Consider the following 26,592-nt stretch of genomic DNA (forward strand, 5'->3'; position numbering starts at 1 on the left):
TGGGTGGGGTGGGGGGTGGGGGGGTACTGTGATGAAGAGACAGCTCCGCTTCAGCACCCCACGTGTTGTGAATAGCTTGAGAGCACATGGCTGCAAGGCGAGGTGGCAGAAGCACACACAGCTGGAGGCTAATGAATGGAGCAGCAGCTCCGCACCCTTCTGCAGAAGACAAGAAAGTGCACCACCAGCACAGAGAGGTGAGCAAGTTCTCCTGTCTCATTAATGCTGTCAGGGACAACACCACGGGACCCTGGGTCCCGCCTTGAGATTGATCCAGCCCGCTCACCGCTCCCCACGTCAGGAAGTCTGCAACCTTCACCGCCCATACTATGATTCCTCACGCCCTCACGTTCCCCCTTCTTCCACCTTATAAAATTAAAGAGCACCATTTTTCCCCATTCCTGCCTCCTGAGCATCTATGTTCCACCCGCTACAGCCTAGAGTACCCACACAAATTTTTTGATAAAATAATACAAAACTACTATTTTCCTATGTAACTGCAAAAAAGGGGCTTTAACTTTAACATAATAAAAAATGCTGTCACATTCCAAGGAAGTGCAGTTTGCACTTCCTTTTCTAGAATCACATAGCATGAAGGTCATTATTGGAGGACTTTATTAATTTTTCAATATTTAGGAAAAACCACTTTAAATAATATCTGAGCTAAGTTAACATTTATTTTTGTCATTTAAACAAGTGTATATATTTTGATAATTCTTGTCAGTCCATACAGGATTTCACAGATTTTTTTGGGATTGCTGCGGCCACGAATGCTTAATTTTCTGCAGGTTTTTTTTTTTTTTTTTTTTTTTTGCAGAAAACTACTTGAATTTAGCGAAATGGCAATTGCACAGAAATGTTTTTCATGGTCTTTCCCAGTTATGTTTGTTGGTAAACATCCAATTCCATGTTTTTTCCCAATTCCTAAAAAGTTCGAACTCTGTGAAAATGTAAATTAATGTAAATAAAAACATAATGCAATGATTTGCAAATTTAATAAGCCCATATGTTACTGACAATAGAACATAGAAAACATATCAAATGTTTAAACTGAGGAAATGTACCATTTTAAGGAAAAAATAAGGTCATTTTGAATTTGATGGTCTCAACATGTCCAAGTGTTACTAAAAAGAAACAGCTGGAGGAACATTTTGCAACTAATTAGGATAATTGGCAACAGGTCAGTAGCATGACTGGGTATAAAAAGAGTATTTTAGTGAGGCAGATTCTCTCAGAAGTAAATATGGGATAGAATCTGGATGGAAGCATATGTTGTTCTAAAACCTGTATATACCTTTCAGCATTGATGGTGCTTTTGCATTCCATACGTACTAATGCTCTCCTATACCATCAGAGATACAGGCTTTTGAACTGAGCACTAAAAAGATGGATGGTCTCTCTCCTCTTTAGTCCTCTTTAGTTTAGAGGACATGGTGTCCATGGTTTCCAAAAAACGTTCAAATTTTGATTTATCTGACCACAGTGTTCCATTTTGCCTCAGTCCATTTTAGATGATCTTTAGTCCAGGGCAGATGGCAGCATTTCTGGATCATGTTCACAAATGTCTTCTTCTTTGCATGACAGAGCATTAACCAGGATTTGTGGATGATATGGCAAACTGTGTTCACAGGTGTTTCTGAGGCCATGCAGTGATTTCCATTACATAATCGTGCCTATTTTTTAATGCAGTGCCACCTGAGGGCCCAAAGATAATGGGCAAGTGATATTGATTTTCACCTTTGACCCTTTTGCACAGAGATTTCTCCAGATGCTCAGAATCTTTTGATGATATTACATACTGTAGATGATGAGATATTCATAGTCTTTGAAATTTTATGTTTGTAGACACAGTTTTTTGCAGATTGGTGAACCTCTGCCTCTTTACTTCTGAAAGACTCTGCCTCTCTAAGATACTCTTTTTTATACCTAATCATGTTTCTGACCTGTTGCCATTTAACCTCCAGCTGTTTATTTTTAGTAACACTTACTTTTCCAGACTTTTGTTGCCCCATCCCAACTTTTTTGAAACAAGTCGTGGCCATCAAATTAAAAATTACCTTATTTTTTCATAAAATGGTACATTTACTCAAAATATATAATTGCTCAAAACATAATATATACTTAAACATTTGATATGTTTTCTATGTTCTATTGTGAGTAAAATATGGGTTTGAGATTTGCAAATAATTACATTCTGTTTTTATTTATATTTATTTACATTTTACACAGCATCCCAACTTTATTGGAATTGGGGTTGTATAATAAAATTAAAGGTTGAGCTGGGCCAGCTCTGGCCTCAAGTCACATCAGATGTAGAGAACGTATCTGTGCCAGATTTGGCCTATTCTGCAGAAATAAACCAGGTCGCATCTGTTTTCCAGATTTGTTACAGATCTTGGGAAAGGTTTGGGCCAGATCAGGACCAGAGTAGTTTTGTTATCAGTGTTGTTACCTCTAGGCTGGACTGTTGTAATGCATTGCAGTCTGGATGTTCCAGTAGGTGCATAAACAAGCTCCAATTAGTCCAGAATGCAGCATCCAGAGTCTTTACTAGAACCATAAAATATGACCACATCACACATATCTTATCCACACTGCACTGGCTTCCAGTAAAATTTCACATTGATTATAAAATACTACTTTTGTCTTATAAATCACTCAATGGCCACAGTGCCTGAGTGAACTTTTGATGTTTAATTATCCACCATGGCTGCTTTGATCAAAAGTGCAGGCTCTTTGTTGGTACCTTGAATAATGAAGGCTACAGCAGGGGGTAGAGCTATCTTTGTCCCCCAGTTATGGAACAGCCTTCCAGTTACTGCTCAGGACTCAGACACAGTCTCAGTCTTTAAGTATAGGCTGAAAACCAATTTGTTTAGCCAAACCTTTTGTTAACTTTTAGCTTTTTTCTTAGGTAAAGGCACAGCTTTGGAAGGTTCATGGGCAGAGATTGTATTAGTATTGACCAGTACTACTATTACTACTACTACTACTACCACTATTATTATGACCCTCAATAATTATCAAAAACAAACTAACATTCATAACCAATATAGAAGTCACATGCCATTCAGTTTTTATGAAGTGAAACCTAAAATTTTCAGACAGCTTTAACTCATTGTATGTATTTGCACAAAACCTGAAAGGTATATACAGTAAACCATTATGAGCTCATATGTAAAGTTTGAGGTGTGATCATACACAGCAGGAGGGCTGGGCTAAGTTCAAATCGCTGTTTTTCAGGAACCATAAGTCCTATTGAGATCAAATTTGGTAGAGGGCATATCTGAGGTAATCTGCGAGTAGACCTTTGTTATTGACCTAATTACTTAAACATGGCTGTTTAAGAATGCAGGCATTTAACAGGGTTAACTGACCTATTGTCAGAAAACTTGAATTTGTTTGGGTAGGGAAACATTACTATCTGATGCAGTCTTACTCAAATTGGCCACTTGGAACTCCATTCATTTTTGTGCCCACAAAAGCAAGCATATCCCTTGAATGATAAGGTATACAGTGAAAATACTGTTTAGATTGTTTCATTTGCTCAAACTCCTTTTGACCAATTATCTCAACCTAATGAAATTTGTGATGACTGGTGGAATATTTGAAGCCTACTTTTGCAAACTGGTCTTTGGATCTCCACAATCTTGATGTCAAAAGGGGTAGAGTTATGTTCAAATTGCTGTTTCTCAGGAACCGAAAGTCTGATTGAGCTGTAAATTTTGTCTAATTTGTATAAGTCTATATAATAATATAAATAATGTTAATCTATGGACTCTTTATTGTTTTATGTAAATTGGCAAGAACTGGGCACTGGGGGTGATCTTTGCTGAAGGTGCTCAGACACAGATAATGTCTGTTTGCGGTTATGTTTTCTCCATTTTCTGTTTTGAATACCCTTTTTTCTTTGATTCGCACATTTGAAAGCATTCACTATATGCAAACTTCAAGTTCACTAACATTGCTGCTAAGTCACAAGCCCTGAGGGATCTTTTTTTATTTTATTTATTTATTTATTTTTTTATTTTAAATCAGTGCTCTCACTTAAAGTGCATCATATTCATTGCATTTCCTTCAAGAGATGCAATAAACTGCCACTGGGGAAACCAATAAATGATTTGTTAACTTTTCATTTCTTTGTGCCATCTGGAAAAAGTTGTTCTCATTTCTAGTGGTGAGGCATTTCCAAAATAGACGTAACATTAATTACAGCACTTTTATTATTTCTAGTTAATGCTATAGTAACAGTAAAGTAATCTGATAATTTTAAATATCAACTAGTTTAAACTCTTAGTTTCAGATACACTTGGTTTCAAAGTACTTTTTTTTATAGTAAATACATCTTTTTTTTTTCATATAAAATTATTTTCTGTGTAAAATCCCTACTATAATGTCACACACATTTTTATATTGGTTACCTGCACAACCTTTCCCTGTGGCCTCTCAGAGAATACAAGGAGCTGGTTGTAAAGAGGATCCAGTGACTTCCGAACAGACTTCGTCTTCTTTTTGGCTATGCATACACCATTCTCCAGAAGGTACACTTTTATGTATGCCGCTAAAAATATGAAATAACTATGAGTGTGAGATACACAAGGCTTTAGGGCAGAGGTATTCAAACTGTGGTGCATAATTGCAAGGGGGGCATGATGAGATGGAAAATGTAAAAAAAAAAAATGTAAATGATCTTTACAAACCTGCCAAACATTAAACATTTTGGTAGGATTTTCGAATTTTAACAGCAGAATGCAAACATGTGCCAAAAAAAGCAATCTTGTCCCCTAATAAAAAGTCCAATGAGACACTCAACATGTGAATCTATAATGATTCAATGAAGACAATCATGTATCTCACAAAAGTGAGTACACCCCTCACATTTTTGTAAATATTTGATTATAACTTTTAATGTGACAACACTGAAGAAATGACACTTTGCTACAAAGTAAAGTAGTGAGTGTACAGCTTGTGTAACAGTGTAAATTTGCTTTCCCCTCAAAATAACTCAACACACAGCCATTAATGTCTAAACCACTGGCAAAAAAAGTGAGTACACCCCTAAATGAAAATGTCCAAATTGGGCCCAATTAGCTATTTTCCCTCCCCGGTATCATATGACTTGTTAGTGTTACAAGGTCTCAGGTATGAATGGGGAGCAGGTGTGTTAAATTTGGTGTCATTGCTCTCACACTCCTTCATACTGGTCACTGGAAGTTCAACATGGAACCTCATGGCAAAGAACTCTCTGAGGATCTGGAAAAAAAGAATTGTTGCTCTACATAAAGATGGCCTAGGCTGTAAGAAGATTGCCAAGACCCTGACACTGAGCTGTAGCATGGTGGCCAAGACCATACAGCGGTTTAACAGGACAGGTTCCACTCAGAACAGGCCTCGCCATGGTCGACCAAAGAAGTTGAGTGCACATGCTCAGCGTCGTATCCAGAGGTTGTCTTTGGGAGATAGACGACACAGATACATACCCACAAAGGAAAGTTCCTAACCTATTATACCATTGGCATTTATTCCCACAATCCATTGTTTTATGAATGCAAATGCAAAAGGATTTACCTAAGACAATTTGTATGAAAAGTAATTAATGGTTAAGATGAATACAAAAAGGTGATTGAAACTTTTCTTGAAATTATAAAGTTTATGAAATACAATGACTTCTTTTCACATTTCATATAATATATCTTGGACAGACAATAATTCCATCTATCCTTTTAACTCTCAAATTTTCTTAAACAGAAAGCAGAACATAGGTGAGTCACCTGGAGGGCCTCTGGAGCCAGGTTTCATGATGAGTCCTCTAGCCTTTATGATTTCAACCTCCAACTGTCCATTCCTTTCCATCAGCCCAATCTCCACATCACCTAAAATGCGCACACATAAATACACTGTATTTAGGCACCCCAACTTGTCATTGAGACCAACTTTTGTTAATGTGCTATCTAGGTATGTTCACTTTTGCTGAGCTGTGATTGATAACAATTGTTGCAATGTATATTACTTTGCATTCAGTTACATGGTTAGTTTTTTTTTTCAACATATAACATTGTGACATTCATATTTTGATTGTTTATATGACAAGTATTTGTAGCACTTTTAAATACATAGTCAGCATTCCAATTCATCCCAAATTGTTCAATAGGACTGAGGTCACAGCTCTGTACAGGCAATTTAAGATCTTCCACTCCAACCTTGGAAACCATGTCTTCATGGACCTCACTTTGTGTACAGGGGAGTTGTGCTAGACCTCTTAGTTCCAGTGAAGAGGAATTGTAATGCTACAGCACAAAAGACTATACAATTGTATGATTCTAGCTTTGCGGTAACACTTTGGGGAAGGCCCACATATGGTTGTGATGGACAGGTATCCACAAACTGTTGGCCAAATAGTGTACTTTAGATTCTGCCTTTATTTGTAAGATGCTTTAAGAGAACATGTCTGCCTTATGGATTAATGTAAATGCAAAGTTCATGTGGATCAATGGAATATATTTATAAGTATCACACAATTGAATGACAGCATAAACTTACCCATTGAGGTTGTGGCCAATGTCTGTCTACCAACAAACTGTGCTGGGCCCATGCCATCCAAAAAATCACTGAACTGAGCATCTGAAGCCAAACACACGCCACTATAATTTAGACTGAAAGGGAAAGCAAAAGGTCATGTTAATATTTCAATATTTTGTTACAAGTGTCCCTAACATCAATATAATATAACGTCAAGTACATAAATATGTTTATATGATTGATAACAATCATATAACAGTTCTGACAGTTCTGAGAACTTTGTTTAAAATAAATACCCTCATTTGTGTTAACATTTTCAAAATTTCTAATCATAATAAAGACCGAAGTAGACCGTTCCCTTCGCAGTATAAATACAAGCACACACTGTAAGTACAAGAACAAATACTGCAGAAGAGTTACACAGAAAATTATCAGCAACTTTAAATTACCATGGATCTCATATAAGTAATTCTGTTTGAGGCCCAGTATCCTAATGTTGTTCTATAACTGCACTTTTGAGTAGCTTAACTAGTAGCATTATCTGTTGGTTTTGAACCTGAACTGTTTTAGACCCTAAAACTTGCAGAGAGTTGTACAAACTGCTCAGCCCATCATGGGAGTTGAGCTTCCCTCCCTAAAGGACATGTTCACCAGCTGGTGCCTGAGGAGGGCCAGAAGGATTATCAAAGACAACAGCCACCCTAACCATAGGGTGGTTTTCACTCTACAGTCTACTAGCAGACACTACTTCGGTATTGGGATGAACACAAGCAGACTCAGAGGCAGTTTCTTCATATAGACACATAAACATGCTGAATAACTGCACACTGACCTAGTCAGATATTAATTGCTAATTGCACATTATCTACATGTGTGTATTGTACATACTGCACTACACCACTGCACACTACACTTCATTTATCCACCTAGGTCTTTATGCATACTACTATGCCAGGAATTGATTTCTGGGATTTTTTTTTTTTTTTTTTTTTTTTTTTTTTTTTTGCCTGTGTCAGTATTTAAATGATACAATTTAAATTATACAGTGTTTTCAATCAATGCGATGACAATCAGGTGTGAGTGAGCACCCTAATGTATTTAAAGAACAGGGATCTGTCAAAGTCTGATCTTCCCAACACATGTTTGTGGAAGTGTATCATTGCATGAACAAAGGAGATTTCTGAGGACCTCAGAAAAAGAGTTGATGACACTCATCAGGCTGTAAAAGGTTACAAAAGCATCTCTAAAGAGTTTGGAGTCCACAATCCACAGTCAGACTGTGTACAAATGGAGGAAATTCATTTTACCCTAACCAGGGGTGGTTGACCAACAAAGATCACTCCAAGAGCAAGATGTGTAATAGTCTGTGTGGTCACAAAGGAACCCAGGGTAGCTTCTAAGCAACTGAAGGCCTGTCTCATATTCGCTAATGTTAATGTTTGTGTCCACCATAAGGAGAACACTGAACACTAATGGTGTGCACGGCAGGGACGCAAGGCGAAAGCCTATGTTCTCCAAATGGAATATTGCTGCATTTTGCTAAAGATCACATGGACAAGCCAGAAGGCTATTGGATTAAATGTTTTGTAGATAGATGAGACCAAAATAGAAATTTTTGGTTTAAATGAGAAGGGTTATGTTTGGAGAAAGCACTGCATTCCAGCATAAGAACCTTGACCCATCTGTGAAACATGGTGTTGGTAGTATCATGGTTTGGGCTTGTTTTGCTGCATCTGAGCCAGGATGACTTGCCATCATTGATGGAACAATGAATTCCGAATTATACCAGCAAATTCTAAAGTAAAAATGTCAGGACATCTGTCCATGAACTGAATCCCAAGAGAAAGTAGGGCATGCAGCAAAACAACGACTCTAAGCAGACAAGTAATTCTACTAAAGATTGGTTAAAGAAGAATAAAGTTAATGGTTTGGAATGGCCAAATCAAAGTTCTGACTTTAATCCAGTAGAACTGTTGTGGAATGACCTGAAGCAAGCAGTTCATGTGAGGGAATCCAAAAACATCCCAGAGTTTAAGCTGTTTTGTACTGAGGAATATGCGAAAAGTCCTCTAAGCCGATGTGCATGACTGATCAACAGTTACCCGAAATGTTTAATTGCAGTCATTGTTGCACAAGGAGGTCACACTAGATACTGAATGCAAAGGCTCACATACAATGGATATGAAAAAGTTAACACATCCCGGTTAAAATGGCAGGTTTCTGTGATGTAAAAAAATTAGTTGCTCATAAATCATCTCAGAACCATATTCATCGTTACTGTGAAATTGCAACATATAAATATGAAGTGACAAACATCCAGAAATGTTTTTTTGGGGAAAAAAAAGAAAAACTTCTAATACCCAGCTTCCATAAGTGTACACAGCCTTTTATAATTAAGAATTTGGCAGTGTTCAGAATCAACCAGTCCCATTGAAACTCATCTTAAATACTAATTAGTATACACCTGCCATCGATTAAAGTGACTGATTACCCCCAAATAAAGTACAGCTGTTCCTATAGAATTTTTCCTGACATCTTCTTGGCAACATCCAACTGGAAAAGCCATGTGCCACAAAGAGCTTACAAAGCAGATATGAGACCTCATTGTTGTAAAAAATCAATCAGGTGAGGGTTACAAAAAAATGTTTATATATAACATCAACAAATGGAGAAAATTTGGCATGACAGTGACACTAGTGAAAACAGGATGTCATTCTAAAATTGTTGAGAAAATCAGGAGAAAACTGATCAGGGAGGCTGCCAAGAGGCATAAAGACACATTAATAGAATTGTGACCATTTCTGGCAAGTACTGGTTGCTCCCTACATATTACAACAATCTCCGGAAATCTTCATTCTTCTGAAAGAAAAGATTGCAGCATTAGAGGTGTGCACCCAGACTCTTGGGAGGGTTAGTGAGAGTGAGAGCTGTGTAGTTTCTGTAGGGGAAAATCTATATGCCTTAGGCAGAGTTAGCAATCCCCCAACTCCAGCATTAGAGCCTTCATAGCTCGGCGAATGGGTGACAGGGGCATAATCGTAAAGCCAAAGGTAATGCTAAGGCTTGCCCATGGGAGCACCACTCCTCTCTGCTTCACATGTCTAACAGGTTTACTCTCCTCAGTATTGCACCGGCTGAGAAACCTGAAAGAGCTGTGGTTATAGGAGCTTATATCTTATGGCATGTGAAACTAGCAAGGCCTATAGGGGAACCAGCAGCATGAAGTAGCTGTATACTGGGAGCCAGGGCACCGGACATTGCAGGTAATCTTAGGGTATTTGTCAATCATAGGTTTTCAAAGGTAGTTTTTCACATAGGAGCTAATGATATGCCTTCATCAGTCAGTGGTTATACTAAGAATAACTTTGTAGAAGTGTGTAAATTAGCAAAGTCAATGTCTGATGCAGTAATATGCTCTGGCCCCATTCCAATGCAGCATGACAATATAGTATACAGTAGGTTATGGTCACTGAACTGTTGGATGTGCAGGTGGTGGTCCAAAAACTGTGGGCTTTATTGATAATTGTAGTAGTTTTGAGTCCAAGGCTGGCCTGTTGGGGCAGACAGTATCCATCCCACTTAGGAAGGTGCTGCTCTCATTTCTTGCAGCATAGCTCATAGTCTTAGAACAAACCTAGTTAATCACTGACAAATCATAGCCACGGTTGGGAGCAGACAAGCAGGCTAAACCAACCATCTGCTAGTTGCACAGAGTCATCACCATACCACCATTCCACCATATTGAGACTGTCTGTTCTCCCAGCTATACAAACATGTAGAAATGCAGAAAGTTTGTTTTAGTAACCTAAGTAACATAAAATTAGATCATACTGAATGCACAGCCTGTACCTTTGATCTGAAGCTAGGACTGTTAAATATTAGATCGCTTGCATCTAAAGTGCTTATTGTTAATGTAACTATTATTGCTCAGGAGTTTAATTTACTGTATTTAACAGAAATGTGGATTAAACCTGTGAGGGAAATTATAAATTTTTCCTTTGCAAAAGTTTTGTTCTTGTTCTGTTCATTCTCATCAGAGGATAACGCCTAAGAAGGTCATGTCATGTCACTTGGATCAGTACAGAATGTTTATCTGCATGCAGAGACACAAACATGTTTTTCTGTTCAAGGTTCATCTGCACATCTTCTAAGACCCTGAAAAAAAGCTTGTTTGAATTGCCTCAAACAGCTTCTTATCGATACACAGAAGTGTATCATACACTGCATTTCATATTTATAGTAGTTGTGCAGCACAAGCGCATCAGAGTGCTCTCATTATTCTATCCTGTTTTCTTCTATCCTGTATTAATCATCCTTCTGTAAACCTTTTTCACCTCAGAGGACGAGTCTGCGAGTGTTGTCTGATTTCCATGACATTTGGCGTCTCCTGGCTGGGATGCAGGAGTCTTTCAGCTTTTCTGGAATGCAAGCAAACTGGAGGACAAGTGCTATGGAAAGCCAAAAGGTAATAATTCCTCTCTGACTCTGAGGAGTTAGAAGGATATGTTAAAAACTGATAGCAGCATATAAAGAGCTGCTTGAAGTGATTACCCAGTGAAAGTAAATCCCTCACACTGCAGAAACTCCCCTGTCTTCCAGAAGTGCATGACAAAATCTCAGGCTTCTGGGGGAAAACCACGCATAAGCCATATTCATAACCCCATGATGTTGGATTATTCGGCCATTGTGGGAATGAACGGCATGGCTATTTAGCTATGCTCAAGGTGGAGAAAGCGCTTGCGAGCTACCTCTCTCCACCGACGGCAGGTAATTACGGGGGCCGGCTTGCATCCAAGCCATGTAAGGCCACCGTGACATTGGTGGGCAAGCCTATGCAGTAGTAGTCTTGCTTGTGGGTCACTGCAGACAATGACGGGGTTGCAGGCCTTCCAAGCAGACCTGCTGAGTGAGCTTGACATATGGCAGCATTCAAAAAATCCAGTTCCTTACCTGTTGTCTCGAGCTCACCCGGGCATCCACGAGTGGAGCCTGGGCCAGCACTAGTGTGAGGGAGACCCAGAAGGCGAGTATGGCAGCCCGTCAACCCCCGCAGAAAGCCAGGGGAACTTGGCAGCCACAGTTACGGTCTGCTACTAGGCCTGATCTGAGAATGGTCATAAAGGCCAAGCAGGCAAAGAAGAGCGGTCCTGAGGGGCTGTGGAGGGATGTATCTGGGGACATGAGGTTGTTACGGCATGTAGCCCCCAGTAATACTGTAGGGCCTCCCCTAACCAAGGTGGTCCCCAAGTTTTCAGAGTTCTCTGGTCAGCGAGCTGTCACAGGGCAACAAAAATCTGATGCTTTCCCTCTAAGAGAATGTGGAATAGTTAACGTCACTAAAAGACCATCGGGCAGCGTGCAAACTACTGCCTAATGTGTCTCCATGGGTTCTTTATAGCTCGACCCCCCCCGTTCACAGGTGTGCTCACCACAGCAGTCAGCACAGACCAGAGCCCGACGTTCCCTTTTGGACAATGGGGCCATAGAATATGTACCCCGTTCCCAAAGGGAGGGAGGTTTACAGCCATTATTTCCTGTTCCACAAAAAAGTGAGTGTGCGGCCAATTTTAGATCTGCGTTACCTGAACCGTACTCTTCGGACATACAGGTTCAGAGGCTGATACTCAAACTTATCATGCCACAGATTCAATTCGAGAAATGGTTTGTGGCGATAGATCTAAAAAATGCATATTTTCACATAGGAATATATAACTTTATCCCCTCGCACCTTCACAAAGTGCATGGATTTCACTCTGACTCCATTGGGTCTCCAGAGCATCTGTGTACCAAACTACCTGGACAACTGGTTAATTCTAGCACTATCCAGGGAACTGGCGGTTCAACATCGAGATGTTGTTCTCACCCACATGAAGAGCTTGGGGCTCAGGTTGAATCTCAGAAAAGTATGCTTTCCCCGGTGCAGTGGACAACTTTTCTAGGGGTTATAGGATTCTACTACGATGAGGGCGTTTCTATCCCCAACATGCGTAGTGTCAATCCTATCAACACTGAGCAATATAAAGCTGGATCTTGGGAGACTTTGGGGTGGAGTCCACACATGTGGCCTAGGTCACATCTGTATGCTGCTCCCCATCACTCTGCTCCCACAAGCTCTAGCGAGAGTTTGCCAAGACAGTAGCTAGTAGCACCTTTTTGGCCAGCTCGAACATGGTTCTGAAAGATAATATCTTTGCGAGATGGCACTCCTTGGGAGATGACCATCCACAAGGATCCACTGTAGACACAGTAAACTGCGCAATAGCTACAGTCCTGGAGCTCCTACAAGAACATTTCTCAGCGGGGTGGGCTCCTTCTACAAGCAGGGTTACGTGGCCGCCATTTCGGCCAGCCACACTCCTGTTGATGGAGCCTCTGTGGGGCAACATCCTCTAATGTTGAGGTTCATGCGTGGTGTCAGATGGCTGAGGCCCATCTGCAGGCTGCGCATACCTTCCTGGGACCTTCTGTGGTCCTGGAAGGTCTGTCGGGTGCCCCACTTGAGCCCCTAGAGTGGATCTACTGTCTCAAGCCGGAGGGCTGATTTATCACCCTCGGCCAGAACTACGGAAATTGTGGGTCTGGCCCCTGAGGGGCACCAGTTCATAGATTCTGGTCTAACAACTGAGATTGTAGAAACCATGTTAAATGCTAGAGCACCATCCACAAGGAAATTGTATGCACACAAGTGGCAGCTTTTTGTCTTGTGGTGTGAGGAACGTCAGCTAGACCCATTGAACTGCACAATAGCTACAGTCCTGGAGTTCTTATAAGAACGCTTCTCAGCGGGCTGGGCTCCTTCTACAATCAGGTTTACTTGGCTGCCGTTTCGGCCAGCCATGCCCCTGTTGATGGAGCCTCTGTGGGGCAACATCCTCTAACTTCGAGGTTCATGCGTGGTGTCAGACGGCTGAGGCCCATCTGCAGGCCATGCATACCTTCCTGGGACCTTGCTGTGGTCTTGGAAGGTGTGTCAGGGGCCCCATTTGAGCCCTTAGAGTCAGCCTCTGAGAAGCTTCTGACTCTAAAGTTAGCTCTTTAACTGGCCCTGATATCTCTCAAGTGAGTGGAATGTCTACAAGCTCTCTCCGCCTCTTCCAGCCTTGACTTTAACCCTGGATTAGCCAAGGCCTTCCTGTATCCTAGGCCGGATTATATTCCTAAAGTGCCTACATCAGCTGCTCACCCTGTGGTGTCGCAGGCTTTCTGCCCTCCTCTGTTCCTCACACCGGAACAAGAGAGGATGCACCTGCTGTGTCCAGTAAGGGCTCTCTGTACTTACATCCACTGCTCCGGCCAGTGGCCTAAGTCGGAGCAGCTACTGGTCTGCTTTGGCAGCGACAGAAAAAGTGATACTGTGTTAAAGCAGCGCATCCCTACTTGAATAGTGGAAGCAATCTCTAGGGCTTACAACACACGGTCTCGCCATGCCTCTGGGCATAAGAGCTCATTCCACTAGGGCGGTCGCCTCCTCGAAGGCTTTGTCCAAAGGGGTATCCTTGCAGGATGTGTGTGCGGCTGCAGGGTGGTCTACGCCACACACATTCATTCGTTATTACAACCTGGATATTCATTCCACCCCGGGCTCGAGTGTCTTGCAGTGACCCTTGGGCTTGGATATTTTTGAACAGGCCGTACCCTCAGTATGACGGAGTGGGTGTTCCCGTTCCCATACTGTTATGCTAAATGCAACGTCAAAGTTCCCTTTGAAAGGGAACGTCGGGGTTACGCATGTAACCCTGTTCCCTGAGAAGGGAACGAGACGTTGGATAGCACTGTCATATCAGGGCAGGCCTGTGAATTGCGTCTTCACTTCAGATAATGGAGGCTGGCGGCATGGTTCACAGGTGCCATATATATATCATGCGACACGCTTAATTGTCACGTCACTTGATCATAGCAGGCCTATAAGTAGAGGCATGATTTTACACAAGCTTCAGATACCAGTCACGCGCGCAAGGCGTTCCCATACTGTTATGCTAAATGCAATGTCTCGTTCCCTTCTCAGGGAACATGGTTACATGCGTAATCCCGACGTTTTTGATCATAGACTTTTTATTGGAAATTTGCATTTTACACATTATAACACCACACCCAACAACCCCAACAAAACAACCACAGCCAAAACCAAAAGAAAGGAGGAAACAAAAAACAACAAAAACAAGCAAACATTCAAAGGAAAAACACAAAGGAAAAAAAAAGGGTAAGATGATTAGTGTTTACCGACTACCTCTCCTCAATCCACCTCCAGGGTGCATACATCATTGAAGTAGGTAATAAATTGTTGCCATTTTCCCAAAAATGAGTCACCCCTGCCTCTGATGTTGTACTTGATTTTTTCAAGTTTTAAAAAGAACATTAAGACTTTAAGCCAGACTGATATGGGGGGGGGTCAAAGACAACAATATTCTGCGTCGAGCAAGTAACGATGCAAAGGCCACAACACAAGCTTGTTCATGGTTCAGAGGCTGATGCTGAGATGAAACACCAAAGATGGCAATTAAAGGACAGACATCCAATTTGATTTTAAGAACGTCGGACATAGTTTCAAAGAAAGAGTTCCAAAAGTTCTGCAGTTTGGGACAGAGTGCAAACATATGACTCAGGTTACAGGGCGAAATTTAGCATTTTTTGCACGTCAGGAACATTGTGATATATTTTAGACAATTTACTCCTAGAGAGGTGAGCTCTGTGGACCACTTTAAATTGTATGAAACTAAGTCTAGCACAGGACGTGGTGGTACGTATATTATCTAACGCTCTGCCCCAATAATCATCCTCATGCTCCAGGCCCAATTCCTCTTCCCAAGCACTAATGGTTTTGTTATTATAAAAATCATCCTGTGACCAGATCATTGCATATATCCGTGAGATAATGCCACCCTTATGAGGATCAGTTTGAACTCTTCTCATGCAGACTTTGTAGGTAAGGAGGGAAAACCAGCGAATAGGGAGGAGACACAATGCCTAATTTGAAAGAAATGGAATAGGTGAGACAGAGGCAGACTGAATGACGAGGACAACTCAGAAAAGTTTGCAAACACATTATTAATGAAAAGATCCTCAAACCATTTTAGACCCTTCTTTTCCCACAAAGAGAATGTGGAATCTGTAAAGGAGGGGTGAAAGGGCTGGTTAATACGTGTTGATGCCATGGTTGAGGCCGAGATAGATTTAAAATGACGGCAAAACTGATAGAAAATTTTTAGAGAGGTACATACTATTGGATAATCCGTGTGTTGTGAAAGGGCTATAGGAAGGGAGGAGAACACCATAGCAGGGAGGGAGGTTGAAATACAAGACTTTGCTTCTAAGTGGCACCATGGAAGAGAGGAGGCCTGCACCCAGAGCACCAGTTTCTGAATATTAGCCGCCCAATAATAATACATGAAATTGGGCAATGAGAGGCCATCACTTAGTCGCCTCTTTTGAAGTGAAAATTTGGAAACCCTGGGAGTTTTTCCTGCCCATATGAAAGAGGAGATTAATTGGTCTATATTCTTGAAGAAAGATTTGGGTAAAAACAAAGGGATGGATTGAAAAAGGTAGAGGAATTTTGGAAGAATGTTCCTTTTTACCGTGTTTATTCTACCAAGAGGGGATAATGGTATAGCTGCCCATCTTTGAAAGCTGACTTCATGTATGAAATTACGGATGTAAAATTTGCCGCAATTAATGCAGAATAGTAACGGGTGATATTAACTCCGAGATATTTGAATTTTGAATCCCCCAAATGAAAAGGTATTTCAGTCTGTTTTAGCTTTTGGCCTGATTGGTTTATGGGTAAGCATTCACTCTTTTGTAGGTTCAGTTTATACCCTGAAAATTTCCCAAAGTCATTTAATACATGTATTATCTCTGGATTAGATGCAATTGGATCTGTAAACTAAAGTAGTAAGTCGTCAGCATACAGGACTAGTTTATGTTCAATTCCTTTGCGAATTATACCCTGAAATGCAGGAAGAGTTCTAAGCGTTATCGAGAGAGGCTCAATCGCTATGGCAAAAAGTAAGGGAGACAGAGGACATCCCTGACATACTCCATGAGAAAGTAAAATAGTCAGATTTAGCATCAGTGGTATATAGAGAAGCTTGCAGTTCCACATATAATAAACGGATTCATGATATCAGTCCATCCCCAAAGCCGAACCCCTTTAGCACTATAAAAAGATATTCCCATTCTATCCTATCAAACGCCTTTTCTGCGTCCAAAGAGATGGCCACTTCAGAGGAGTCGCTGTTTTGTTTTGAATACAAAATACCAAGTAGAGTACGAATATTAGAAAACGAATGCCGTCCTTTTTATAAATCCGGTTTGTTCCTCTGAAATAATACTAGGAAGAATCCCCTCTAAACGAGAGGCCAAAAGTTTGGCTAAAATCTTGACATCAACATTGAGGAGGATAATAGATCTATACGAATTACATAAGGTTGGGTCCTTCCCATCTTTGAGCAATAGAGTTGTTTGTGTCAATGTTTTTGGCAACGTACCTAGTTCTAAGGATTCCTTGAATACAGCCAAAAGTAATGGGGCCAATGCAACATGAAATTTCTTATAAAATTCGGAAGGAAACCCATCTGGGCCAGGTGATTTCTTAGATTGCAATGAATTGATTGAGTTGATGATCTCATCTAAGGTAATGGGGCTGTCAAGTTCAGATGACAATAAAGGGTCAACTCTGAGAAAATCAATATTTCTAAGAAAATGGTCCATGTTACCTGAATTGTCAGGAGCCACAGCTGTGTATAAAGAGGAGTAAATACTTTTAAAAGTTGAATAAATTTCTACAGGATCTGAGGTTAATGCACCACTGGACTGCATATTCTGAGTAATAGAGCGCGAAGCTGCCCGGCTACGCAATTGGTGAGCCAACAACTGACCAACCTTATCCCCATATTCATAATAATTGCCACACGTATGTACAGCCTCTCCGCCTCACCTGTCAATAACAAATCAAACTCCGCCTGCAAATTAAGCCTTTGTTTATGCAGCTCAGGGGTCGGGTTGAGAGCATATTGGTCGTCAATAGCTTGAATATTATCAGATAACTCTTTTTTTCTTATTCTTGTGTTGCTTATTGGCATGAGCAGAATAAGAGATTATCTGTCCCCTTAAGAAGGCCTTTAGAGTTTCCCAAAGTAAAGAGTAAGAGATTTAATCAGTTTGATTAATAAGAAGAAAATCATCTATCGAAGTAGAAATATACTTGCAAAATGCTGAATAGGATAAAAGTAGAGAATTAAGCCTTCATGGTGGGCAAAAGGCGCGATGTGAAGGTAGAAGAATGTCAAGACTTCAAGACGTCAAGAGGAGTGTGGTCTGAAATAACAATTGGTAGATATTCAGAGTTTATAACCCGAGAAATTAGAGAATTATTAATAAAAAAGTAATCAATGCGAAAAAAAGATTTATGTATGTGAGAAAAAAAAAATATATATTTTCTCACTGTGGGGTTAAAATACCTCCACGGATCAATGTAACCATTCTGAACCATAAACTCAGAGAATACCTTTGCCATTGCAGAGGGAGCCTTTGCAACAGCACTAGATTTATCCAAAACTGGGTCAATAATACAGTTTAAATCTCCCCCAAATATCAAGAGATGTGTGTTCAAAGCAGGAATCTTTGACATCAAATTCTGAGCAAAAGGAGCATTATCAAAATTCTGGGCATATACGTTCACCAAAACTACTGGTGTTTGTGAAATTTTCCCTTCCACAATCACATATCTACCATTTACATCAGAAATAATGTTATCAAAGGAAAAGGGCACAGTCTTATTTATCAGGATAGAAACTCCCCTGAACCTGGAATCAAAATTGGAGTGGAACATATGCGATATGACAAGCTCCAGTGAGCTTGGAGTCTGTGTTAATCCCTGAGACGGAGATGAGTTTCCTGAAGAAATGCAACGTCAGGATTTTGTGTCAAAATCTTGGATCTTTTAATGGGACCATTCAGACCTTTCACATTCCAACTTAGGAATCTGAATGAGCTTCAGGTATTTTTCATCAATTTAGATTAGTACAGAATGGAGTACAGAGAGGTTGATATCAATAGGAGGGAAAACCCCAACGAAGGTAAATAAATAAATAAATAAAATAAAAATAAATAATTTTTTTTTTAAATAATATAAAAAAGGCAAAAGCAAAAAAACAAACCCACACAACACAGCATACCACTCCTCCCCACCTCCCACCTCACACAACACCACATCCCACCTCTCCCCGCCTCCCACCCCACCCTCCCCATCCTACTCTGAACATCAGTTAACTTCTCTCCATTGCCAAACAGTGGAGGCAGAGTCCTACCACACTGGAACATCCGGAACTTGTTAACCATACCTATTCTTGTTGTGTGAAGTCACTCCCGAGCGTAAAAGGTGCCACAATTGCCATGTATCTCAGGCAACCTATAGATTTACATGGAAACTGATATAGTTGTCCACACCCGCGCAAATTACAGTCACATTACAGGTATTAATAAATCGGTTAACTGTCATGTAGACAGCTTAAGATGGAGGATACTGTTCATTAAACCATCGTTGCACTTTTTGGGGACAGTCGAATTGCAGCTTCTCATCACTGAGGTCTATCCAACGGCGAGCAGGGTATCTGAGAGAAGACCACACATTTCTCTCACGCAAGCTGTTCCTCACCACAGCGAAGGCCGCCCTCCTCTTAGTGACGCTGGAATTGAAGTCAGGAAAGATGAAGACCTTACGGCCCTGATGGAAAAGTTGATTCCAATTCCCGCATCGAACAACTTTTTCTTGGTCATGAAAGTAGTGAAACCGCACAATCATCACTCTGGACCTTTGATTCTCTTGCTGCTCCTCCGAGGGCCAATACGATGCACTCTATCCAGCAATGGAGCGGTTGGAAAGATTTCCGAGCCGAGGACATCCTGGAAAAATTTAGACATAAACGTTACCGGATCGCTCCCTTCTTCTTGTTCCGGAATACCGATGACCTGGAGATTGCAGTGCAGTGAACGGGACTCCAAATCCTCAACTTTCCAGGTAAGTTGTTTATTAGCTGATGTTAGCTTTAACACCGTCTGTTCCAGTGCTACAATGTGGTCACTGTAATCGTTCAGGTGATGGTCAAGCTCGTCAATACATCGTCCTTGTGATTCAATGCCCGATTTAAAACTCTCAAAAGACGCAACAACTGGGGCTATGTGAGAGTGAGAAAATTACAGATTGAGAACATAAACCCACCTCCAACATATGGTACAGCCTGATGCTGGGAGTTTATAAAAAATATTTCAGGAAATGTGCAAGGTTAACTGGGATGTCATTTGTCAGGCTTACCCAGACGGTGTTCACATAATTGCAGGAGACTTTAATAAGGCGAACTTGAAGACTGTACTCCCGAAATTCTATCAACATGTTAAGTGTTTTACTAGAGGGGCGAACACTTTGGATCATGTTTACTCCAACATCAAGCACGCGTATAGAGCCATACCTCTCCCCCACCTCGGCCAATCAGACCATCTCTCCCTCCTGCTCTCCCCTGCCTACACCCCCCTCAGACGCAGTGTCACGACCACTATAAAGACTGTTACCACCTGGCCTGATGATGCATTCTGCAAACTACAGGACTGCTTCGAACAGACAGACTGGGATTTGTTTGAACATCAAGAGCTAGAAACATTAACAGGAACGGTACTGGACTACATCAAGTTCTGTATCGGAAATGTGACTGTGGAAAAAAACATCCGGGTTTTCCAAAACCAGAAACCATGGATGACCAAACAGGTCCGCACACTACTCAAAGCCTGCGACGCTGCCTTCAGGTCTGGTAATAGAGCTCTGTACAGAGCTGCCCGTGCCAACCTGAAAGGCGGTATTAAGGAAGCTAAGGCGGCCTATAAGAGGAGCATAGAGTCCCACCTGTCCAGCAAAAATAAACGGGAGGTGTGGCAGGGTATACAGAACATCACGAACTACAGAGGCCGTGAGGCGACAACAGGAGTCCTGAGTGCGATTCTGGCAGAAGAGCTAAATTGCTTCTTCGCTCGCTTTGAAACATCACAACAACAGCACTCATCTGCTCCAGCCCCACCTCCACCCTCATCTGGCCCCCGTACCAGTCCAGCCCTGCCTCCATCCCCTTCTGGTTCCTGCACCACTCTACTTACTGTGAGGGAACACGATGTTAGACGGATGTTTCTGGCAGTGAACCCCAGGAAGGCTGCTGGCCCAGACGGTGTACCTGGTAACGTGCTCAGATCATGTGCCCACCAGCTTGCCCACATCTTTACCAGAATTTTCAATCTCTCCCTGGCCCAAGCAGTCATCCCGTCCTGCCTAAAATCAGCCACAATCATTCCAGTGCCAAAGAAATCGCCCACCACTAGCCTGAATGATTATCGTCCTGTAGCCCTCACTCCAGTTATCATGAAGTGCTTTGAGAGATTGGTTGTTCAGCACATCAAGGACTACCTCCCCCCAGATTTCGATCCTTTTCAATTTGCTTATCGTGCAAACAGATCCACAGAGGATGCTATCGCCGTAGCTGTCCACTACGTGTTGAGACATCTTGAGCAGCAACAGAGCTACGTACGGATGCTTTTTGTGGATTACAGTTCGGCTTTTAATACAATAATTCCGGACATTCTCGTCACCAAATTGGTCACCCTTGGTCTCCCCCGCCTCACGTGTGCCTGGATAAAGGACTTTCTGACCAACCGGTTCCAGACAGTGAGACTCGGGCCCCACCTCTCCTCCACTCGCACGTTGAGCACAGGTTCTCCACAGGGCTGTGTGTTGAGCCCCCTCCTGTACTGTCTCTACACATATGACTGTAGACCAGTCTACAACAATAATATTATCATCAAGTTTGCTGACGACACCACAGTGGTCGGACTTATCTCAAAAGGAGAGGAGGCAGCCTACAGAGAGGAAGTCCTAAACTTGGCAGCCTGGTGTTCAAAGAACAACCTGACTCTAAACACCAAGAAAACCAAGGAACTTATTGTAGACTTCAGAAAACACAACACGGAGCTGGCCCCCCTCTTCATCAATGGGGAGTGTGTAGAGAAGGTCCACACCGTCCGGTTTCTTGGCGTCCTTATCTCTGCTAACATCTCCTGGACGGACAACATCACAGCGGTCATCAAGAAGGCTCAAACGCGGCTACACTTCCTGAGGGTTCTCAGGAAGTACAATCTGGACTCCAATCTGCTGCTGATCTTCTACCGCTCGTCCGTCGAGAGCTTGCTGACATACTGTATCACGGTGTGGTATGGTAGCTGCACCGCAGCAGACAGGGAGAGGCTTCAGAGGGTAGTAAGAGCAGCACAGAAGATCTTTGGCTGCCCTCTCCCCTCCCTGATGGATATTTATACTTCCCGTTGCCTCAGCAGAGGAAAAACTATCATTAAGGACAGTTCTCACCCTGGCTTTGATCTGTTCAATCTGTTGCCCTCAGGGAGACGTTACAGGTGCATCAAAACAAGGACTAGTAGATTTAAGAATAGTTTCTTCCCAAAAGCTATTACCATGATAAACAAACACATGTACTGAGTCCACAGCATATGTATATATTGTCTCAAACTGTGCATTTCATAGTACCTCCGCCATCCACCCTAATATCTATCTATCGTGCATATATCTTGCATATATTGTATATCTTGTTTATTTATTTTGTTTATTTATCTTATTTATTTATCTGTGTATTATCTGTTTATTCTTCTTGTGTATTGAATGTATATGTTTGCACGGAACAAAAAGGAGTGGCTCTTAATTTCATTGTACATATGTATAGTGACAATAAAAGGCATTCATTCATTCATTCATTCATTCATTCATTCATTCATTCATTCATTCAGTCATGACAAGGGAATGTTTCTGAACCTTAGGACAAGCCCCACATCCCTACAGATACACCCACAATTGAAGAAGGTGCCTCTTGTGCTGTGGGCCCAAGTGAAACATGACATATGCCTGATTAAAAGTGCACCACTAGTCGTGATCACGCCCAAATCTGATTTTAGGCCCAGACAATCACAATACCCTCTTAAACCAAAAGCATTTGAGGGAATTAGGCCAGTATTTAATTCACTACTAAAAGCAGGGGTCATTGTTCCCTGTCCTTATTCGTCAGTGCACACTCCAATATTTCCAGTAAGAGAAGCAAAAAAAACCCAAAAAACCTGCAAACTGATGAATGGATATTTGTACAAGATTTGCAAGCGGTTAATGCAGCAGTCAAACAGAGAGCTCCAGACGTGCCAAATTCTTACACTACATTAAGCCAGGTTCCAGCAAATATCGAATGGTTTTCAGTTGTAGATTTAGCTAATGCATTTTCAATATACCTCTTGATAAAGACAGTCAGTTTCGGTTTTCATTCATATTTGACGGACATCCTGACTCTTTCACTCACTTGTGTTATGAGTATTGTGAGTCACTAATGATATACAACCAAATGCTAAAGGACAGCTTAGCACCTCCAGTGCTTTCTCCAGGGCACAGTGTGAAACTGACACCATTAAATTGTTGCAGCATCTTGCCAAAGGAGGCCACAAAGCCAGTCTCTTCAAATTACAATATGTACAATAAGAAGTGAGTTTTCTAAGGCATGACATTTATGCAAAGGGAAAGAAACTCTCCGCTGAAAGACTATCTGCAATCCAGAAGATTCCCAAATCTCTGACAAAGAAAAAAGTTCTCTCTATTTTAAGTATGTGTTTGTATTTCAGAACTTTAATTCTAAACTATTCCATTCTAGAAGCACTGATCAGAGAGATGGCATATGTGACAGGTTGGACAGCTCATTCTCATGTAAGTTGGATCCAGTCACTGCAGGGTTTCCCCCATGTGTATCTGCAGTAGCAGCAGCCGAGAAAGCTGTGGTGGCATCCAGAGACCTGGTAGGTTACTCAGACTTGACCCTTCTGGTACCACATGAAGTGTCATTACTCATGCTTGAAGAGAAGACCTCACACTTGTCCACCCAACAGTGGCTGCGCTATAACACTATACTACTAGATATGCTAAATGTCACTATAAAACAATGTACTGCCTTAAACCCTGCAACTCTTCTTCCAACAGAGGAAGACAGGGAACCACATGGTTGTGTCGTACTAACAAACTCTGCTCCCCTATAATCGACCTGTAGGATATTCCATTGGAAAATCCAGATCTAATCCTTTTCGTGGATGGCTCAGCGTCACGTAACCCAGAGACAGGTAATAATCGAGTGGGCTATGCAGTAGTAACCACACACGAGATGGTCTTGTCAGGAAGTCTCCCCTCAAACCTTTCAGCAGAAGCAGCTGAACTGTATACCCTCATAGAGGCATGAAGACATGCTGAGGGACAGTCAGTAAATTACACAGAAAGTATATATGCCTTTGGGTTAGTACATGATTTTGGAACAATTTGGAACAGGAACTTCCTGACGAGTTCAGGAACACACATACCCCACCACAAACTGGTCAGTGAGCTGCTGGACACAGTCCTACTCCCCAAAACTATTGAAGTATGCAAATGTGATGCACACTCTAACAAATCAGATCCTGTCTCCCTAGGTAATGCGCGAGCGGACAGTGCAGCAAAGCAAGCAGCTGCATCTATGGTCCCAAAACTCAAGAAAAAATAATCACTCCTTCACAGCTTCCAAACCTCCAAGCACGAGCTACAGTGGAGGTAAAGGCTGTGTGGTGCAAAGTAGGCACGGTTGTTGATGGAGTTTGGTGGTGCCCCCAGGGCTGTCCTTGTCTTCAAAGTTGACGCATGACAGGGACCATTGCTTCAAAAGGGGGAATGATAACTATGTAAGGCATTGGTTTCTCTAATTACTCTAAGAAAAAAAATAAAAAAATTGTTTGAGCAACTTATAACGTGGGTTGAGGTTTGAAGGTAGAGAAAGCCACGTCCCTACATCCAAACAAGACTTAGACGCAGTAACAAAGGTGTTGCTCAGAGAAGTAATTCCTAGATGGGGAACTCCCACAAAAAACCTCCAGTGATCTTAAGCTGGTGGGTGAATATTTGGTTATTGACTTAAAGCAGCACTGTGCATATTATCCAGCTAGTGGTGGAGTGGTAGAGAGAGAAAATGGGACACTGAAAAACAGAATGAGCAAATGCTGTTCTGAAACAGGCTTAGTATGGGCTTAGCCCCTTTGGGATGCTATTTGGGAGACCTCCACACACAGGAATTGGACCTATGACAGCTCCTCTTCTCGACGCTGCAGCATGTGATTATGCAATGTTAAATTACTGTGCAACCTTGTTCTCTGCTCTGCACTCTATCCACAAGCAGGTAAAGGCAGTGCTTCCAGCTCCAGCCACGGGTCCGCTGCATGATCTGAAGCCTGGAGAGTGGATCATGACCAAGGACTTCTACAGGACCAGGTAGAACAAGCCACGGTGGTCGTGGCCATTCTAGATCCTTTTTGTCACTCGCTCTGTGCTAAACAGAGAGCTACGTGGATGCATGCCAGCCACTGTAGGAGAGTGCCAGAGCCGAGCAATGAGCTGGAGAAGACGGGACTTCAACAGGAGGACTAGAAAGTGATTCTCTATCAAGAGGCTTCTAGGAGGACCGGCAATCACGAGTGATGACCTGCATATACACACCCACACACTGCAGTCAAACATACATTCTCACACCAGTTCCTTTTGGTTACACAACACAAGACACCAAGTGGTATCTAGTAGCCTGTGAAATCACGGACAGATAGTTTTGGAGAAAATGTTGAAGGCACGGAAACTGTACTCTTAGGAGGACTGAACTTCATTAGTGAGTACTATATAGCCATGTGACCAGACCATGTCACACATACAAACCTATTCCTAATCATGCATTTTTCTCCTGGTATAGGTGGTATCTGTTAGTAAGCCCTGTCATAGAAATAAACTCACAAATCACTGGGGCCATTCCCGAAATCACTGGGGGTCCGGGGCAGACCCTTAAGCTCGAAAGATAAACCAAAGTGCGATATTGAAGTTTATTTGGTGGAAGACTTATTGATCAATCACGCCAATCACCTCACTGCGGCAGAAAGATTGCATGACACGCACACTTTTACCCAAATTTGGTATTTAGCTGATCGTGGTGACGGGACTAAGTTCCTAAGGTGACATGATTTCCATAGGACCCACATAAGCCCACGAAGTTCTTTAGTAGACTATTGCTGCAGATTGGACGACAATTAGTAGTTAAAAGCCTGTATGCCAAGATGTTGGCCGCCTCTGTATCGCCTCTGTAAACCGTTCTGTATTGCCTTTGGTCATAAGAATCATTGCGAACAGTGCTACCCACACAACGTAACACGTCCCCTTGTAACACAGACACATAATGGTTATTCTATCATTGAACACATGCAGTCTGTGATATGCAACCGTCTGCAGACTCGCAAGACGGGGTTTGATTGGCTGAACTCAGTACTCGGGGGATGCTACCTCTGGGTACAATTATTCATAAACAGGGTATTGGGCTTCCATTATTATGGTGATGACACAATTGTATGGTATGGTGTGTTAAAGACATTAGACACTAGATGTTTATTAACTTCCTTCTATTTAATTCTGACAACACAGAAGTACTTGTAGTAGGACCACATTCAGCTAGAAGTGAGCTGTCTGATTACATAGTAACTCTATGGCCTTTCAGTTACATCATGTACAGCAGTAAAAGACCTTGGTGTGATTATTGACTCCAGACTTTCATTTGACACTCATGTATATATCACTAAGATGGCCTTCTTTCATCTCAGAAATATTGATAAGAAAAGAAATTTAATGTCACTGCATGATGCAGAAAAACTAGTTAATGCCACTAGTTTGTTACCTCTAGGTTGAATTACTGTATTTCCTTGCTGTTTGGATGTCTGTGTCATAAACGAGCTCCAGTAAGTCCACAATGCAGCAGCCAGAATCCTTACTAGGACCAGAAGACATGACCAAATCACCCCTGTCTTATCCACAGTGCACTGGCTCCCAATCAAATTTTGCACTGATCATAAAATACTACTGTTGACCTATAAAGCATTTAATGATCTCATGCTGCAGTACCTGAGTGAACTTCTGCTGTTTTTTTAATCCACCAAACCTACTTC

General features: G+C 41.7%; 1 protein-coding gene across 1 annotated transcript in view; it reads right to left on the reverse strand.

The window, feature by feature from the left end:
- rims4 (regulating synaptic membrane exocytosis 4) overlaps nucleotides 1–26,592 on the reverse strand; it is a 113,582-nt gene that overhangs the window by 15,138 nt on the left and 71,852 nt on the right. The window contains exons 3-5 of the mRNA XM_017479581.3: nucleotides 6,541–6,653; nucleotides 5,772–5,873; nucleotides 4,422–4,561 (exon numbers count right to left, since the gene is read on the reverse strand). Coding sequence (XP_017335070.1) covers nucleotides 4,422–4,561; nucleotides 5,772–5,873; nucleotides 6,541–6,653 — 355 coding nt within the window. The remainder of the gene's footprint in view (nucleotides 1–4,421; nucleotides 4,562–5,771; nucleotides 5,874–6,540; nucleotides 6,654–26,592) is intronic.

This window comes from Ictalurus punctatus, chromosome 11 (genome assembly GCF_001660625.3).
Source record: "Ictalurus punctatus breed USDA103 chromosome 11, Coco_2.0, whole genome shotgun sequence".
In the NCBI taxonomy this organism is placed as follows: domain Eukaryota; kingdom Metazoa; phylum Chordata; class Actinopteri; order Siluriformes; family Ictaluridae; genus Ictalurus; species Ictalurus punctatus.